The sequence below is a fragment of the Sceloporus occidentalis genome, unplaced genomic scaffold, assembly GCF_023333645.1.
Source record: "Sceloporus occidentalis isolate IW3139 unplaced genomic scaffold, rSceOcc1.0.p SCAF_7, whole genome shotgun sequence".
NCBI lineage: Eukaryota > Metazoa > Chordata > Lepidosauria > Squamata > Phrynosomatidae > Sceloporus > Sceloporus occidentalis.
Genome location: NW_028316987.1, coordinates 93,929,055 through 93,948,736, shown reverse-complemented (window position 1 = coordinate 93,948,736; position 19,682 = coordinate 93,929,055). Strand labels below are relative to the sequence as shown.

At 43.8% G+C, this 19,682-nt stretch overlaps 1 protein-coding gene across 1 annotated transcript in view; it reads left to right on the top strand.

Moving 5' to 3' along the window:
• The first annotated feature begins 1,926 nt into the window (after positions 1–1,926).
• The window catches only part of LOC149310132 (protein Wnt-3a), a 38,330-nt gene continuing 20,574 nt past the window's right edge, over positions 1,927–19,682 (top strand). The window contains exon 1 of the mRNA XM_089531479.1: positions 1,927–2,068. Coding sequence (XP_089387605.1) covers positions 1,942–2,068 — 127 coding nt within the window. The 5' untranslated portion in view covers positions 1,927–1,941. The remainder of the gene's footprint in view (positions 2,069–19,682) is intronic.

Genomic DNA, 19,682 nt, shown 5'->3' with positions numbered 1-19,682 from the left:
ACTAGATCTCCCAGCCAGGGCTATGGAACCAAGCGTTGGACTCTGACTCTGGCTTCTCTGTTATTTGACACCAACACCTTCGTAAGTGGCAAATGTACAATGTCCGAATTTAAAACAGCATTAAAGACCAGTCCTGTCCAGATGAATATTTAAATTATGAATTTTAAATTATGAATTGCAAATGGTGGGCTGATTGTTTTGGTCTTATATGTTTTTTTTTAAATTGAGGCTGTGTTTTAACTGGTATTATATGTTTTTAACTGATATTTTGGGTCATATTTTAATCTGTTACAGTTCTCTGCCTTGATGCACATTTATTTAAGTATTAAATACTATTAAAGATATTATTATTATTATTTACTAATAACAACTTACTAATTAATTACTAGGTCTTGTTTGCATTGGGTTCCCAGACTCTGCAATGCCCTCTTTATGATGGTCAACTGGCACCAACACAGCTATCCCTTGTTCCTCCCCAAACATATCTAGGAAGATAGTTTGATTGTTCAGATCATTACCACATTTGTTTCTAATGCTTTTTCATAGAATCACTGAATTATAGAATCATTGATTTGGAAGGGATCTCAAAGGCCATCCAGTCTCACCCAATTCAAGCCAGGTACATGCAAACGTTTGTGTAAAACTAATGTGGTTCCAGAAGCTTTAGTGAATAACCCATAACATCAGAAATCCACCAAATAGCAATACCTTTATTGGGTCAAGCAAAACACCCAATATGCATGTTGCAAGCTTTTGATATCCCACCAGCTTCTTCATCAGGCAAGGTGTTACAAACCATACAAGAGGGGGGAAATGAAGATATTAGCTGTATGCCTGCATTTTGCAGTTTTTGTTCTCAGTTCTGATGGTATGGAGGGGTATCCTTTGCAGGCTGGCAACTGCTCCTTCTGACCATGTGACCACTGGGAGATTCTCAAAGTCCAGGAAATTTAACATCCATTTGCAACACAAAAAGATACTTTATTTGCAATCCAGTATATCTCCATCCTTTGTGAGGGCACATGCCTCAACAACCCATGTTTCTAATTGGTGTTGGAATGAGAGCCACAATGGCACCCATGGAACCTCAAAAGAGAGTGGCACAACAGGGATGCCACAGCTGAAAAGGCCCTGTCCCATGTCTTCTCACAACATATTGCCATGACTGGTGAGATTCAGAGAAGGGCTATCATGTCATTCCTTAACCGTCTTTTCTCCAGGCTAAACCTACCCAGCTCCCTAAGCCACTCCTCATAGGGCTTGGGGGTTTCCAGACCTTTCACCATTTTGGTTGCCCTCTTCTGGACATGCTCCAGCCTGCTAACATCCTCCTTGAACTGTGGTTCCCAATTTAAGCTGCTTCTTGAGTTGTGGTGTAGGTACAATATTAGGTACAATATATGCCTACTGTATGATATTTGTAGTATATATTCTGGCTCTTTTCTTGTTGTTATTTATTGCCCCGTTGTTTTAAGATGAAAGGCGGGTTCAAACTAGTTGCAAGCCATAAATTAAAAAGGGAAACAAACAGACAAAACAAAACAAAACAAAATATGGTGCACCGAAGACCTGCCATAAACATGTCTCTGGGCAGGAATGCGCGTTTCCTTGAGGCCCAAAGGCAACACCTGAGTAGAAATGCCACATTTATCTTCCGAGGATTGTCTGTGGGATTTCCCAGATTTGCATAGACAGGTTAAGTGTGAGAGACTGATGGTTATCAGGGAAGGAACCAAGCGATTTATTTTGGTGGAGCTATCACAACTGGGCAAGGGTGACTTCCTTGGAGAAGGGAATGACCGCTCTCGTCCTTTCTCTTTCTGCAGGTCCCTGGCTATCGGCCATCAGTATTCCTCCTTGGGAACCCAGCCCATTCTCTGCGGAAGCATTCCTGGCCTGGTGCCCAAGCAACTCCGCTTTTGTCGGAACTACGTGGAGATCATGCCCAGCGTAGCTGAAGGGGTGAAGATTGGCATCCAGGAATGCCAGCACCAGTTTCGTGGGAGGCGATGGAACTGCACGACTGTCAATGATAGTTTGGCTATCTTTGGACCCGTGTTGGACAAAGGTGAGTAAAGGTTTGGTTGAAAGATTGGCCAGAGATAGACAAGAAGGGAGAAAGAGGAAGAGGAAGAAGTCAAGAGTCTAACTGGTGAACATTCTTGAGAAATGTGCAATGGTTTCTGGCTGCTGCCACACTGTGGGATTAATGCAGTTTGACACTGCTTTAACTGTCATGGCTTCATCTGACATGGTGATCCTAAGACAAGCCTATCATGGAGTTTTCTTGGCAAGGTTTGTTGAGAGACAGTTTTACCAGTGTCTTCCTCTGAGGCTGAGAGAAGGTGACTTGCTCAAAGGCACCCAGTGGGTTTCCATGGCCACACAGGGATGTGAACCCTGGTCTCCAGGGTCATAGTCCAACTGGCAGAGAAGGTTAATGTATGCCAAAACTGCAAATCCCAGAATTCCATAGCATTGAGCCATGGCAGTTAAAGCAATGTCCAACTGCATTAATTCAGCAATGTAGATGCAGCCTCTCTCTGTTTCTGTCTAACCAGCTTGGGAGTCAGAGGCAGTGAATGTTTGGTGAGATTTAGTATGAATCCCTGCATGCAGAGTTATGAGGATTTACTATGCCATGTCATCTTATTGTTGAATGAGCAATTGAAGCACAACCAAACATACAGCTAAATAAGTCCTGTTGCCAGTTTCAGCTGCAGCAGATGGATAGGCATTGACTGAGAATCCCATGCACAATAGCATTGCATGCACCACTTCATCCCTACAACCTTGAACTTAATGTGGATGCTGAGTATCAAATATAATGCCTAAACATTTCTACAAGGAAGCATATGTATTCATAAGACACCCACAGGATCCTGGCCAGACTGTAGTTGTAGCTTTAGTTATGGCCCGATGCAGCATAAATGTGTGGTCAAGTTTGCAAAATGGCTGTGGGTCAGTGATGGTGGCTGTAAAATTAGGGACTGGAACATTACTGGTCAGAGCTATGGTGTGCAGTTGACAATATAAATGCTGAAGACCTAATCTCTATGGTAGTTGGGGAAAGAATAATGTACATATATTGCACTAATGGGGTGCCAGCAGTGGCACCTGTATGCCAGACTCAGCTTTGGCTAAGACCATGTGATTTTCACAAGCATTCTGTGGTGAGAATTAGCATCACAGATTAGATTTTCAAGAGATGAATTCCCAAATGAGTCACAGAGTTAAGTCTCCTTTCTTGGAAGACTGATGACTTTCATTGGAAGTTTTTAAACGGAGGCTGGATAGCCATCTGTCAGGAATGCTTTCGACATGGGTTTCTGCACATTGGGCATATGTGACTTCCCAGATCCCTTCCAAATATACAATTCTTTGATTTTGTGGCATTGATCCAATAGATTAGCAAGATGAACCCGTTCAATCAGCTGCTGAATGGCAAGCCAACAAACAGCTAAAGATTTAGTAGATTGACTCCAGGTGGGATGGACAACAGGAGTGAGGCATATGATTCTTGCATGCTACATCAGATATTGCAAAGAGTTCTGTGAAACCTTAAAGACTGGCAAATTTGTAGTAGCATGAGTTGTCATGGGTTTAGGACCACCTAGGGTGCTTCTACACTGTAGAAATAAAGCAGTTTGACACTAATTTTAAGTTCTGTAGCTCCATCTTATGGAATCCTGGGATTTGTAGTTTTACAAGGTCTTTACCCTTCTCTACCAAATAGTGCTGGTGCCTCACAAAACTACAAATCCCAGAGTTCTGTAGGATGGAGCCATGGCAGTTAAAGTGGTGTCAAACAGCATTATTTCTACACTACAGATATGCCACTACTCAGATACCTAAAGCATCATATAGATGCCCAGGCTGAAATCCAATACTACAAAGTCTTGAGAGCCTGGATTATTAGCACTGAGACTAGAAGGAAATTAAAATGCAAGAAGTACCAATGGTGACAATTACCTTATTAACCCTGGCCCATCACAAAACTGTTAGGAATAGCAGAGGCATCAGTGGCGGTTTCATAAAGGGCCAATGTTAACAAGGTAGTTGACACTCCAGGTTGCTTCTGTTCTGTGCCATCAGGACCGCTTGGTTTTGTTGTGTGCCTTCAAGTTGTTTTCATCTCATGGTGCCCCTAAGGCAAACCAATGTTGTTGTCTTTCTGGCTAGATTTATTCAGAAAGGGTCTGCGTTTGCATTTGTCTGAGACGGAGAGGTTACATGTCGCCCAAGATCTCCCAGTGGATTTCCACGGCTGAGCAGGGATTCGAATCCTGGTTTCCCAAAGTCCTAGCACAGCACTCAAACCACTACATCATGTTGGCACCGACCCTTTAAAGGAAAGCTATCCAAGAGATGGTGCTCTGTAAGCGCAGTTGAGATCTCACAAACTTAGGGCTTTTGTTTTCTTGATTAAATACATTTGTCTGCAAAGTGGCCTTCTATTTTTCCTATTGCTTCCACTTTATCCAGAGTTATCATCTTTTCTAAGGGATCACATATTTTCATGCTATGTCCAACGTACAATAGCCTCAGTTTGGTCATTTTGGCTTCTATGGTGAGCTCAGGCTTGATTTGGTCTAGGATTCAATTATTTGTCTTGTTCATGGTCCTTCTTATCCCTAAGTCTTTTCTCCAATGCCACATTTCAAGTAAGCTGATTGTTTTCCAGTCAGCTTTCTTTATTGTCCAGCTTTCATACAGAAATATTATTCGGTGTTATATCTTTACACTTGAGAATCTTACCTAGGTCCTTCATAGCTGCCTTTGCAAATCTTCTTGGGATGTATGTACACTGTGTAAATAATGCAGTTTGACACCACTTTAAATGTGGTAGTTCTATTCTGGGATTCTGGGATTTGTAGTTTTGCAAGGCCTCTAGCCTTCTCTGCCAAAGACTGCTGATGCCTCACAAAACTACCAATCTTAGGATTCTGTAGGATGGAGCCACAGCAGTTTAAATGGTGTGAAACTAAATTATTTCTACATTATAGATGCACTCTTAGCCTTCTGATTTCATGACTAGAGTCTCCATTTTGATTGATAACTGAATCGGCCCCCAGATGTTTTATCTGAAGAATGCTCCCCACATCTGAAGAAGTGGGGTATGGACCTAAACTGGCACATCTCAAAGTATAACTTCTGAGTGTAAAAACCAGCTGTATTATATAGATAACAAATGAATGGATTTGGTGCCCTTTCAGATGTGCATATTGGCACAAAATCATTTCATTTGTATGCTGCCTTTTGCCCAGAATAGGACCCAATGTGTCATGATGTGGGGTTGCTCTACAAGGTACTGAAAAGATGGGGTACCACTCCTTTGGCAATGAAAGGGGAGATTTGAAAAATCTGTAGGGCTCCAAAGCAAGAGAAGCAGCCTTGGGGGTCCCACCCCTTCCTTAGATCAACTCTTCTCATTGCCAGGCATCATGTTTAGCAATAGGCCTCCAATTCTTCTTTTCAAACATGACCTCCATTGAGGTCAAAAGCCATAGTCCTAGGAAAGAGGTGGCCCAGAGTGAACAAGACGCCCTTCCCCTTCACAGCAGCCTTGGTTTTACTGGTCTAGACATAAGCCTTTGAGGATGTAATGATCAAAACACTTGGCAGCCCCCCTCCACTCCTCTCCTCCCCAAGGGACCAAGAGGGCTGCGAAGATTAGCTTAGCCTAATGCCAGAGCAAACACCAATTGACCTCCTGTCAGAAGTGCAAGGTGACCTCCCAAATGCATGGAAAGGCAGACTGTCCTGGTGGCTGTTTGTATACTTGACCTTCTAAATTCACCCTTGGGAGGCTGGAAAAGCTGGGATTTTGCAGTAACAAGCAGTCTGGGGGTCTTGCAGAAAGAGGAAAGGGTCTTCCCTCCCCTTGTGTGCACCTAAGGAGGCTAAAGTGGGCACTTTCTCTCTGTTTATTTGCAGTTCTTATATACAGTCGCCCCTAACTTGAGATCTGTGGGTTTGATTATTCATGGAGGGGCAACCTCCATTAAAGTTAATGGTGCACGCACCCATGAGACGTGCACATGGCTGCACGCAGGGGATCATGGCCGTTCAAAGCTATGGGGCTTGAATATACATGAATTTTCAGAACAGATCCCCCACAAATTTGGAGGGAGGATTGCATATACCAATTTAGCAGGGAATAAATACCCAAAAGGCACCAGATGCCATCTTTTGGATAAGGGAGTGTTTTGCCATTGAATAAGGGAGACTCAACCTGTACACAGTTATTAAATAATGTTGTCCCTCCTTGAGCCCAATAAGGTGTAGTGGTTTGAGCATTAGACTACCACTCTGGAGACCAGGGTTCAATTCCCTGTTTGGCTGTGATCCCTACTGGGTGAGCTTGGCCAAGTCACATGCTCTCAGCCTCAGGGAACGGCACTGCCAACCTCCTCTGAACAAACCTTGCCAAGAAACCCCCCATGATAGGACCATCTTAGGGTTGCCATAAGTCAGAAACGATTTGAAGGCACACGACAACAACTCAGTAGAGAGGAGCCAAAGATACCTGTCAACATTTTGGGTTGTTCTTAAAATCCTAAAAACATAAGAGCCATCTTGGATCACACCAAAGTCCATTTCAGTAAGTGTCTTCTATGTCAAGGGAGGAGTGAATCCATCCCATTTTAATTCAAGTTCCACAGAATCTGTCCAGGGTGCTGAACTGTATTTCCAAATCAGGGTTCAGGACTCTGGGAAGCATTCAGCTTAAAACCTAGAGTGGGTTCACCTTCTCACCAACATGGCAACTACTAGTCACTTCTGGGCCAAACTAGTCCAGCATTCTCTTCACATCATGAAGCTCACCAGACAGATCTCAAATCCCCAAAACAGTGATGCCTTTCCTGGGCCAACCAAAATTCACAAAATCCATGTTGCAAGCTTTCAAAGCTCCACTAGCTTCTTCAGCAAGCAAATATGGTTAAAATCATACAGGAGGAGGGGAATTTTGGGGCAATCACAAGCCTGCATTATTTTCAAGATGATGTTGGTGTTGTTCTAAATATGGAGGGATATCTATGCAGGCAGGCCATTCCTCCTTCTGGCCATGTGGGTACTGGGAGACAAAGTATTTCAAAGTCTAGGAGAGAAAAGTTAAATGCCATTAGCAACACAGAAAGATATTTCCTTTGAGATCCAGGATGTTTGTGAGGACACAAACCCCTTCGCTAGGCAAAGAACATTGACTTTCTTGAGAACCCTCCATGCTTTTTTGCATTAGGAAAATTTTAGGTGCTGTTTGGGTAAAACATGTCAAATGCAGTCCCAATGTAATCTCAGAGCAACTATATTTTTGCTACCTGAGAAGCTTTCCTCCATGCCATGTGTTGTTGTTGTTGTTGTTGTTGTTGTTGTTGTTAATTGAGGGCTGTAAAGTTTGCACAGTGCTTGACATGACAGACATCAAGACAGAATAAAACGGTAATAATGTAATAATAAAAGTAAAGAGGCCAGGTGGACCAGTGGTGGAATCAAGCAGTCTTCTATCACATTTGAAGGCAGCAGAGTTGTTTAGGGGCTCAGTCCCCCAAAATTCAGGAAATGGCTAGAGGGTTTGTAAGGTACATGTGGGAGACTATCATTGCTGCCCCTCAACATCTGCCACCTGAGGAAAGGTGGCTTTTCATATTAACAATGATTGCAAGACTCCTTTGGTGAAAAGAGCATTACAACAGAAATGTTGTTGTTAAAAAGCATGGCTCCTTTTTGCTAAATAAGGGTATACTATAATGTATGGGAAAGATCTGGAAGCTGAATGATTTTTGCTGATTGGAACCAATCTGTTTGTGTGTATGTGTGTTTTCAAGTACTTTCATCAAATTACAAATCCCAAGATTCCTCCCTTTCTCCCAACATGTGGCAGTGTACAATGTTATGAAAGCACAAAACGATTCAAAAATGAGTAGGACAAAGTACCAGTTAAAAGCATTTTAAAAGCATAGTGCAATTTAAAGACAGTGTGCCAATACCCTGGCAAGATCTGGCTCTCAGAATGAAGCTTATCCCCGTAAATGTATCATTTGAAAAACCTTTCACCTGGGGCATGTGTAAATGCAGAATTTGGATGCAGACAGCTGATTTCATGATACATCTTTTCATGTCACTCTTAAATTACAACAACCCTCCACAGCAATTTAGGCTAAGATAGATCATGACTTGCTGCCAGAGTCACTTACTGTGCATCTACACGCTATAGAAAAAATGCAGTTTCATACCGCTTTAATTGTCATGGCTCCATCCTAGAGAACCCTGAAATTTGTAGTTTGGTGAGGCACCAGCACACTTTCGTAGGGAAGGCTAAAGACCTTGTAAAACTACAAATCCCAGGATTCCATAGGATGGAACTATCACAATTAAAGGCTGCTGCCACACTGCATAATTAATGCAGCTTAGCACTTCTTTAACTGTCATGGCTCCATCCTATTGCATCCTGGGATTTGTAGTTTGTTGTAGCACCTCAGTGCACTGACAGAAGAGGCTAAATAGCTCACAAAACTACAAATTACAGAATTCCATTGAGCCAGGACAGTTAAAGCAGTGCCACACTGCATTATTTCTACAGTGCAGATGCACCCTAAGTTTCCTTTGGAGCCAAACAGGAGAAGAAGTCCCAGGGTCTGCCTCATGCAAAATTTCACCCTTTGCACCGATCCGCCACACTGGAAAGTGACACCTTTCTTCATTTTGATGCCTCAAAAACCAGTCAGACCAAAAGGGGGAAAAAGGAAGGTGAGAGACTGGGTTGTAAGAGGGGACTGCTATTTCATAACTGAAGAATGTTGTCCCTCGAGGGAGAATCCAGCCACCCTTCAGCTCTGCTTCACCTACAGCAAGAGAGGCAAGGTGAGGGGGCGGGAGAGGGAAAAAGGGAATAAACATCTCAGACACATTCTTCAGGGTTCCCTCAGGGGAAAGAACATAGTTTTGCTACCAAGGAAAGAAGCTGGATTGCAGAGCTAATGGAAGCACCAGGCCTTTGCAGGCAAATCTCTCCGCTCTTGGAAGCTAAAGCCTGAACAAAGTGTGACATTATGGTCCCGTCTTTCATTGCTGCTGTGGTTGTTGCTTGTTTGGTCAAGTTGGCTTGGATGTCACGTTGTTGGGCACCTTCAAGTCATTTCAATCCTATGGCAACCCTAAGACAACCCTATCACAGGGATTTAGGAAGGCTGAGTGTGTGTAGGGTTGCCATCCCTGAGGACCTCCAAACCGAGAAAAATGTAGGACAAGGTTTAAAAATGTAGGGCCTTTTTTTTTAATTTCCTGGCCAGGAAATTAAAAAAAAAAAGGTCCTACATTTTTAAACCTTGTCCTCCTTCCCGGCTGGGGAGGAAGCCTGCCTCCTCTCAGGCCAGGAAGGGGCACGGGGGCTGCCCATCATTACGGCCATTGCCGCGGTGGCAAGCGGCCTCCTTCTCCTCCCAGGCCCCGGCGAGGCCTTGGAGGACTCCGCGATCGCGGAGCCGCCTCCAGGGCCTCGCTGGGGGGGGAATCCCGGGGGCGGGGCCAAACCGGGGTGGGACCGTGCGGACCCGCCACAAACCGGGAAAGTCCCACCCCCAGGCGGGATATGGCAAGCCTAAAGCTATGTGACTTATAGTCACTTATGGTCATCAACAGCCCTGCCCAAGTTTTGCAACTCACAGCACCCGTGGCTTCCTTGGTGCAGTCAATCCACTTGTCATTTTGGAGCTTATTGCATTAACAAATAAGTCAGTATACCTCTTCTGGCTTGAATTCAGGATCCAGGATGCCCTTGGATGTTATCATACCTAAATCGCCACCTATCTAGCTGGGATGCCACTGCCCAGATGCATCCCAGGTCGAAGCCTCGCTCAGCCTTTACTTTTTCAAAACCAGGGAGCTTCCGATTTCAAAAATTGGCCGGTTGAGTGAGGCTTCGACCTGGGATGCATCTGGGCAGCAGCATCCGGCCTAGATAGGTGGCGATTTAGATATGATAACATCCGGGGTCATCCTGAATCCTGAATTCCAGCCAGGAGAGGTAAGCCAGTTTATTGGTTAATGGAATAAGTTCTACAGTCTCTTCTTTTCCTACTGCCTTCCACTTTGCCAAGTATGTTCATCTTTTCCAGTTAGTCATTTTGTCTCATGATACACTCAAAATACAATAGCCTGGATTAATATCTGTGGCTTCTTTGGAGAGTTCAGGCTGGGTTTGTTCTCTGACATTTATTCCTCTTTCTGGTACCCGTAGATCTCTCCTCCGGCACCACATCAAAGGTGAACTGATCTTCCTATCAGCTTTCTTCATTGTTCATTTCCCTACCATGGCATTTTGTTCCCTCCTGAGGTCTTTAGCATTACATATTGTGGTATTAGCTGTCTGTGTTTCTTGTGAGCCTCCTTCTGCCTCTTTTCTTCTACCTTCTGGACCTCTCTTCTTATTGTTGCTCTCTCTCTCTCTCTCTCTCTCTCTCTCTCTCTCTCTGTGTGTGTGTGTGTGTGTGTGAATGACAAGCTCTAAGCAACTGTAGTTGATTTGTTGCTGTTAACCACCTTTGACTTGACCTCAAGTCATGGCAACCCTATGAATGAGACATCTCCAAGTCTCCCTGTCTTCAACTGTTTGGCTCAGTTTCTGCAGACTCAGACACATGGCCTCCCTGACTGAATCTAGCCATCTGCTGTGCAGTCTTCCACTCTTTCTGCTGCTTTCCACTGTCCCTAGCATTACATTTTTTCCTAATGATTCAGGCCTTCTCATGTGTGGCCAAAATATGACTGCCTTGGTTTAGTTATCTTGGCTTCTGCAGTACAGATGCAGCCAGAGTCTCAGAGGCCTGATACAGACAGCCAAAATAAAGCTGCTTCGAGTCACTTTGAAGGTATGGTGTTTCAATGATACATGTGTCCTAAGAGTCCAGAAGCTGCACCAAAGCCATGCTCCAGTCCTAAGGACTGGAGTGCAGCTTTGGTGCAGCTTCCAGACTCTTAGGACGCATGCATCATTGAAACACCATACCTCCAAAGTGACTCGAAGCAGCTTTATTTGGGCCTGTCTGTATAGGGCCAGAGAGAGTTCAAGCTTGATCTGCTCCAGGGTCTATTTGTTTCTCTATTTGGCCATCCGCAGTATCCATCTCAAATGAGTTTATTTTCTTTCTATTGGCTTTCTTCACTCTCCAGCTCTCGCATCCATCCATAGTGAAGAGGAATACCATGTTGTAGAAGCAGATGATCCTCACTTTGGTGTTCAGTGTTATATCTTTGCACTTTAGGATCTTGCTGAGTTCTTTCATAGCTGTCCTTCCCATTGGTAGGCTTCTTCTTATTTCTTAACTACGATCTCTATTCTAATCCATGTTTGATCCAAGGTATGGGAACACTTTGACAATTTCAATTTATTCATCATCTAGGATGAATTCATATAGATCTTCTGTGGTCATTATTTTTGACTTCTTAATGTTCAGTGTTAAGTCTGCTTTAGCACTTCCTTCTTTGGCTTGCTTTAGTAATTGTTCCAGGTCTTTTTTTGTTTTCTGCTAGGAGTATGGTGTTGTCTGCAGATCTTAGGTTGTTGATGTTCCTTCCCCTGGTCTTCACTCCTCCTTCCTTTCAGTCTAAGCCTGCCGAGCATCATGTTTTCTGTACACAAGCTGACCAAATAGAATGAAAGGATGCAGACTTGCCTGACCCCTTTGCCAACTGGGGGCAATTCTTTTGCTCCATATTCTCTTCTAATAGTAGCCTCTTGTCCTGGGTACAGGTTATGCATCGGGACCATCAGATGTAGGGGCACCCATTCCTTTGAGAGCATTTCATCGTTTTTCGTGATCCATGCAGTCAAAGGCTTGGCTGTAATGAACGAAGCACATAATGCTTCACGTTTATGCCTATTTTTTAGTGGCATCCACAAGAGGCATCGCTAAATCTCCAGTTTTGGTCCACAAACCTCAGGAGTTGGGATGATCTTAAACTGGCAAACCCGCAGCCACTAGGCCACACTATCAAACCCAAGAGAAAGAGAAAGAGAGTGACTCGTTATTCAATTAAATTCCCTCGTCTCTCCATTTACAAGATGCCAAAAGTTTCAGTGGTGGTTTTTTTTTCTTTCTCCCTCCCTTAATGCCACCAATCTCCTAAAACAGCTTTTATGGGAGACTCCATCCCTCCGAGAGCTCCTTCTTTAAAAACCCTCACAACGGCACATAATTAACCCAGAAGAAAAGTTTCCCTTCCCTTCAGCCCTCCCTCTTTTCCACTCAAAAGTAAATTACCCACCAAAGTCTTTAAACCGTCCCCTTCTTTTCTTGGGCTCCCTTCCCGGCCCATTCATTTAATCCCCCCCTTTCCAAAAGGGACCCCTTGTCCATCGGTTTCCTCTTGTTTCAACCCCTCCTCTCGCTCCACTAAGCACAGGACCAGAGCTCTAAACCTGCCAAGCAGACTGAGAAATGGCCAAGAGTCATTGTGGAGAAGCAGCTTTTAATGAACTATTGGAAAAGTGGATGCAACCATGGCTGCTGGAAGTCACCCCTGTAAAGAAGCAGGTTCTCACTCTCAGGCCTTTGTGGTGCAAATGCAACCCACTCCCTCCTACTGTTTGGCCAGGGCAGAAAGAGAAGAGGACAGAAGGGGGTCAACTTATAGGGTCTCTGCTCCAGTTAATCAATCTGATTGGATTAGGGTCACTGCAAACCCTAATAGTGTCAAAGTGTCGCGCCCAAAGGGATTAGGCCCTTTGTTGCAAGGGAGGCTGTATCCTCTGGGCCGTCCCCAGACGAAGCTTGTCGATTAGCGGTTAACACTCCCACCATCTTTTGAGAGAAGGAAGGGCTTTTTGGTGGCCTTGTGTTCCTTTTTTGTGGCCTTGTGTGCAAAAGGAAGGAAAGAAGGCGTGAGAATACTTGTATATCTGCCACGCGTGCAAGGCCGGATTGGCCCTCGGGCGCCTATGTCAGATAGGGTTGCCAGTGTCACAACTGGAGACCGTTCCTGAACCCGTAATGGTTGTGGAGAAGAGGTCATTTTGATCATAGATCTTGCTTGTCACAAGCAATGCTGTTGTTGTTGTGTGCCCCCAAGTCAGTTTTTAGTGGTTCCCAAACTTTAGTCCTGCAGGTGTTTTGGACTTCAAACCCAGGAAGCCTCAGCCAACTTGGCCAACAGGAATTTTGGGACCTGAAGTTGAAAACATCTGCTGCAGGACCAAAGTTTGGGAATCACTGCTCTAAGGCCTATCATAGGGTTTTCTCTCCAGGTTTCTTCAGAGGTAGGTTTGCCCTTGCCATCCTCTGTGTCTGGGAAAGTGTAGCTTGCCCAGTGTGACCCAGTGGGGTTTTTTTGTGTGTGTGTGCGCTTGAGCAGAGAATCGAACCCTAGTCTCCAGAGTCCTAGTCCAACACTACACCACTCTGGCTCGCAAGCAATGTTGTTTATTATTGTTCTGTTGTTCAAGTCGTTTCGATTTATGGCAATCTTAAGGCAACCCTAGCATAGGGTTTTCTTGGCATGTTTCTTCAGAGGAGGCTTGCAACATGTGTTAGGTGTTATAGGGTAAGGATCTGCCTGTCGGGAAAGGTTGAATGGTCATTGGCAGAATGTCTGAATGACAGTTGGTCAGGGATAAGAGAGGTATTCTGTGAGGATTTGGGATTAGTTAGAAGAGGTTTAGGGATTAGTTAGGAGTTAATTGGGTTTAGGAGTCTGAGTGGTTAGGAGAGTCAGAGTGAGCTAAGAGATGAGTGTGAAAGTGAGAGATGGGGTTTAGATGCATTAAATAAGTAATGATTAATAATTAATTGGTAATTAATATTGAATAAATAATGAGAGCGAGTATGGTGTAGTGATTTAAGCACTGGACTATGACTCTGGAGACCAAGGTTTGAATCCCTTCTTGAACATGAAAACCCACTGGGTAGCCTTGGGCAAATCACACTCTCTCAGCCTCAGAAGAAGGCAATGGAAAATCTCCTCTGTCATAAATCACTGTAAATCTGAATGCCAGCATGGTGCAGTGCCTTGAATGCTGGACCATGGAACCACACTTGTCAGGAAAAAGCAACATGGGATATATAGTCACAAGAAATATAATATGTATATGGATGTATTTGAAAGTAACATGACACAGCAAAAGCAATTGAAATGTCACATAGGTGTTGCATATAATGTAATTAGAAGGTCCTAAAAGCCAAGGACATATGTGGCAAGGACAAAGTGAAAAGGTGCAAATTGATATCACCTGAAAGTCATTGAGTGGACAGTAATGTATGATGCAATGTGAGGTCAAGATTGAGCCAAGTATTGTATGTCAATCATAATGTATGTACACGCCCAGGAGGTGGCAACTGTATAATGAATGGAGAGACAAATGTCTATATAAGCAGCAATGTATGGCAATACATTTTGTGGGTATTGAGGAGTATAGTAGTGTGGGTTTTGTGAGTAGTGAATTGTTTTGTGCATAGTGTATATATTAGAATAAAAGTAGATCTTTTTAGAAGACTACTGTGTTGACTGGTGTCTTGAGAGCAGAACAAGAACCAGCAGATTCCAGAGAAGATTAGAAGACATCTTCAGCCAATTCTCAGAGCTACTGGTCAAGCTGATTGTTCTTCCGCTAACCAGGGGGTGAGAGTGAAAGCCAGGAGAAGAGCTGCAGCTCCCATCATCCCTAACAACACTAGGCGATCCTGTGGGAATCACAATCTCTCAGCCTCAGAGGAATGCAATGGCAATGGCAAAACACTCTCTGAATAATGATTGCGAAGAAAATCTCGTGATAGGGTTGCTTTAGGGTTAAAACAAGTTGAAGGCACTCAACATATTCAGGAATGTTCCTTTCCAGTTGGTTCTACTGAGGAGGACATCATGATATGTTCTTGTTGTGTACCTTCAAGTTGTTTCCAACTTAAGGTGAACCTATCATGGGGTTTTCTGGGGCTGAGAATGTGTGATGCACCCAAGATCACCCAATGGGTTTCCATGGCTGAGTGAGGAACTGAACCCTGATCTCCAGAGTCGTAGTCCAACGCTCAAACCAATACATCATGTTGCTTCTCTCGCCTAGATAAAAGAAAAAATGAACGAAAAAAGGGCGGTTGAAAGTATAATCATCCTTAAAAGAGGAGAAGGAGGAGAGAAATCACAGGGCTTGTGGTTTTTCGGTGAATCATTTCATCCACCTCAGGGATGGGACCTGATCTCAAAATGGTGGTGCCTTCTTGAGATTAGTCAACCTTTGGTTTACTCAGTCGTGTGAGGGCAGGGTCCCCTTCGCGTGGATATTGCCAAAGTTTCTAATAAAGGATCTGTATTTTGGGAGGGTTGGGCCTTTCCTGGCAACAGACAATCCAATGAAAGACTGGAGCACCCTCCCAAAAAGCCTGAGGCCTTCAACCCAAGCCGGTCATTAACTGTCAGGAATTTCCCTTCCCATAAATCATTATTGGGCCTTAATCATTCTCAGGCAGCTCTGGATTGGCCCCATCCAATCCCCCCTGCATGTCTGGGACACCCTTGCATCCGAAAAACAGCTGGGTCAGCCCCCCCCCAGTTTTCAAATGTAATGGGACCACTGGTATGGAAATCGCCGATCAAACACAATATGTGTGTGTGTTGCACTTTTATTTGACTAAAATGTCGACAATGGCTGAAGACCATGCTCAGGTCATCTCAGAAAGTATGCATTCCCCTCAAATTTCTTAGGGAAAAATCTTTTTTATAGTCTTTAGTCTTTTCATGTTTTTCCAAGAGAGCTCAGAAAGGGGGAGGCAGAAAACAAAACCAAAAACTCTTTCTCTATGGAGAGGTTACATCTGCCCTGCATCTGCACTGCCATGGCTCAGTGCTATGGAAAGCTGGGATTTGCAGTTTTATGAGATAGCCAGCCTTCTCTATCAGAAAGCTTTGGTATCCCAACAAACTACAAATCCTAGGATTATACACCATTGAGCCACAAAGGTTAAAGGTTGAGTCCCAGTCCTAGGAAAAGAGCGGGATACAAATAAATATAATAAATAATAAATAAATAAATTAAAGCGGTGTCAAAGTGCATTATTTCTGCAGTGCAAATGCAGCCAGAATTATAGCAATTTGGTTCCCCCTTTCTCTGCTGTGGCTCCATCTTATGGAATACTGGGATTTGGAGTTTGGTGAGATATTTAGACTTCTCTGCCAAAGAGCTGTAGTGCCCCCACAAACTACAAGTCCCAAGATTCCGTAGAGTGGAGCCATGGCAGAAAAAGGGGTATCAGTCTTGGGTTCTCTGGCAGCTATAGCCACTGTTGATGCTGGTTGGGGGATTCTGGGAGCTCCATTCCTCTCAAAGCAACTTTTCCAAGTTCTAGAAAGACTTTCCATGCTCTGGAGAATATCCCTTCTTGGAGACAAGCCTTGGAGAAAGCCTTCTTCGCTCACTGTCTAAGTCTCAGGCTACTGTACTATGACTAATTCTGAGTACCACAATTCAAGGAGGATGTGGACAAGCTGGAATGTGTCCAGAGGAGGGCGATCAAAATGGTGAAACATCTGGAAACCACCAAGCCCTCTAAAGAGTGGCTGAGGGAGCTGGAGGTGTTTAGCCTGGAGAAGATAAGATTAAGAGGTGACATGATATCCCTGTTTAAATATTTGAAAGGATGTCCTATTGAGGATGGAGCAAACTTGTTTTCTGCTGCTCCAGAGAATAGGACACCGAGCAATGGGTTCAAACTCCAGGAAAAGAGATTCCACCTCAACATTAGGAAGAACTTCCTGATGGTGGGAAATGTTCAGCAATGGAAGGCACTGCCTCGGAAAGTGGTGGTTTCCTTTTTTGGAGGTGTTTAAACAAAGGTTGGATGCCTATCTTTAGGCGGTGCTTTGACTGTGTCTTCCTGCATGGCAGAATGGGGTTGGACTGGGTGGTCCTTGGGGTCTCTTCCAACTCTATGATTCTGTGATTCAGTGATTCAGTACTATTAAGGCCATAGAAGCTGGTTGAAAAAAGAAAGGTAACAATTGTGTACAAGAATAACCTCCTTTGGAATGGAGATTCCAAGCTTTCACTGCAGTATAACTCTCTCTCTCTCTCTCTCTCTCTCTCTCTGTTTTTTTTTTATTTAATCACAGTGAAAGATATAATAAAAACCAAATAGTGTTGATATCATCAGCTTTATGATTCTTTGAATTTATAGCCCTATGAGATCATTGTGTCATGGGCTTCTGAGCAATTAAAATAATGATATTTTTTTTGTAAAACAAAATTGTCCAAGAGCAGTACCTTCCATCAACTGCAAGATGTTTCATTAGCATCTCGTACCAAGAGTAGGCCTAGTGACTTTGGAAGGATCTTGCCCTGAGCATTTTTCCATCCTCCTCTCACTTTCTACAAATCTAAGAAAGAGAGATTCAGATTATTTCCTTACTTGCTCTGAAACAAAGAAACCCAAAATAGTATAGAATGAGTCATAAGATCTGAAGGGCAGTCAGGTGGCACATAGTGAGCTTCAGGGTTGTTGTTGTTTTTTCAGCTCCCAACATAAACTGATGCATTCACATGAAAAAGAGGGGAAAGCTTCTGAATGGCCATTGGTGTTTCACAGTAGAATAGTCGGCTTTGGAAGGCAGTAGACTCTCTCCCCTTCATTGGGAGGGACTGAATGTACACGTCTCAGGGCTGACTTACAACAACTGCAGTTTCCCACATTGGAAGTGGATTAGACTAGATAGTCCTTGGGGTCCCTTTCAGTTTTATGAGCCCAGAAGAGATAAAGGGCATAGGCATAGTGGTTTGAGTGTTGGACTACAACTCCAAAAAAAATCACCTGAGAGAATACCTCTCTAGGCATCTCTAGATCCTCCGGCACAACTCTGGTCAACATCTGCTGGAGGACAGAATTGCGCTGGAAGACCTATAAATGCCTTGACTAGAAGTGTTCTCTAGGAACCTGTAGGTTCTCCATCACAACTTCTGGCAAAAGTAGACCACAGAGTTGTGCTGGAGGACCTAGAGATTCCTAGAGAGAATATATTCAAACCCATGAATGATCAAATCCACAAAAGTCAAAGCCACAAATGTGAAGAGCCAGCTATATTTATGGATGAATCCATCTCAATAATTTTCAGATATGTCAATCTTATACATCTTGCCAGATAGCAAATGTATCTAATGTTGCACGCTGGCCACCAAGTACAGCCTAGAAAGCTGTTGGTGTCTTACCCTTGCATAGGTTCCTTCAGGGAAACAAATGGACATTTTTGTCTGATATGATCTTGAAGTGGATTTGCACATGCAGTGCAACTCCTCAATGCACATGTGCATTTGGGTTATGCATTCAGTTGTTCAACACTGACATTCAAGACAAGGGGTTGTGTGGCACAATCAAATAAATCACTTATCTCACAGCCCCAGTGTTCCTTAGTGATGGAACAGGAGCATTAATCGATTGCTTTTCATTATGTCTTTGTGCAACTCTGGCACCCAGTTGTAGAATTTTGTGTTTGACTGTCTGATCAGCAATGAGATTGTAGTTGCTTGAGGGCATATTAAGGGCATTGTGTGTCTATCTGTTCCTGCTGCAATCTCTGATCTGGAATAAGATTGTATTTGTATACGCTTAAGGGCATAATCCCTCAAGTTTATACAAGATATTCTACTTCTATAGGCTTGTGCTGGAATCTCTGATCTGTACTAACATTGTACCTGAATACAATCCCAGTGCATGGCTTGTGGAGAATAGGATATAATTCTCTTCAAAGCCACTATTTCCATCCAATTTTGTCTCTTGAGCCCTATTTTTGCACTTGTCTTTGGCTTCTGGAACTTGGACCAAAGAAGATCCTGTACACGCCAACATTTCACAAATGGAAACGGTTCAACGTTTATCCAAGTCTGTTTCGATATTTAATTTTTGCAGAATTCCTGAAACATTAATGCATTCTGTCATCAGTTAGATTATCTTCTTGAAAATTTGGGATGTCCAATTGGAAAATAGTTAGATTGCTTACTTCCAAATCTATTCTCTTGGATTCTTGTGTTATTGTTGTTATTGTGGGCCTTCAAATCATTTCTGACCTATTATGAGGTTTTTTTGGCAAGATTTGTACAGAGGAAGTTTGCTGTTGCCTCCTTCTGAGGCTGAGAGAGTGTGACTTGCCCAAGGTCACCCAGTGGGTTTCCATGGCTGAGTGAGGATTCAAATCCTACTCTCCAGGCTCATAGAATCCTGAACATCCCTCTCTAAACCTCACATTCCAGGATTCTATGGGATGTTTCCATGACAGTTAAAGTGGAATCATAAGACTATAATTGTGTAGTGTGAAGGGGCCCCAGCAGAACAGGTAGGGGCTGCTAGTGGCTGATCACAGGCCAGCCAGGTAAGCATCTGTGCATGGAGGTGGTTGGTTTGGGCAGAGCAGTAAAGGGACTCCCAGCTGTCCAGGAAGGGGATGATTTGAGGAACGGGATTTTCCCCTGCTCCCCTTCCTGCCTTATATTTTTCAAGCCAGGATGAGAGCTGCTGCCCAGAGCGGTTGCCCTGGTTGGTGCACCTGTCCTGCAGCCAGTGGTTAGGAAGGTGGGTAGACAGGGCATGGGGAGGGGGAGAGTAAGGCAGCTGTGCAGTAGGCAGGTGGGGAAACAGTAGGCGTTCGTTGTTGATGTGTGCCTTCAAGCTGTTTCCAGCTTATGCCGACCCTAAGGCAACCCTATCTTG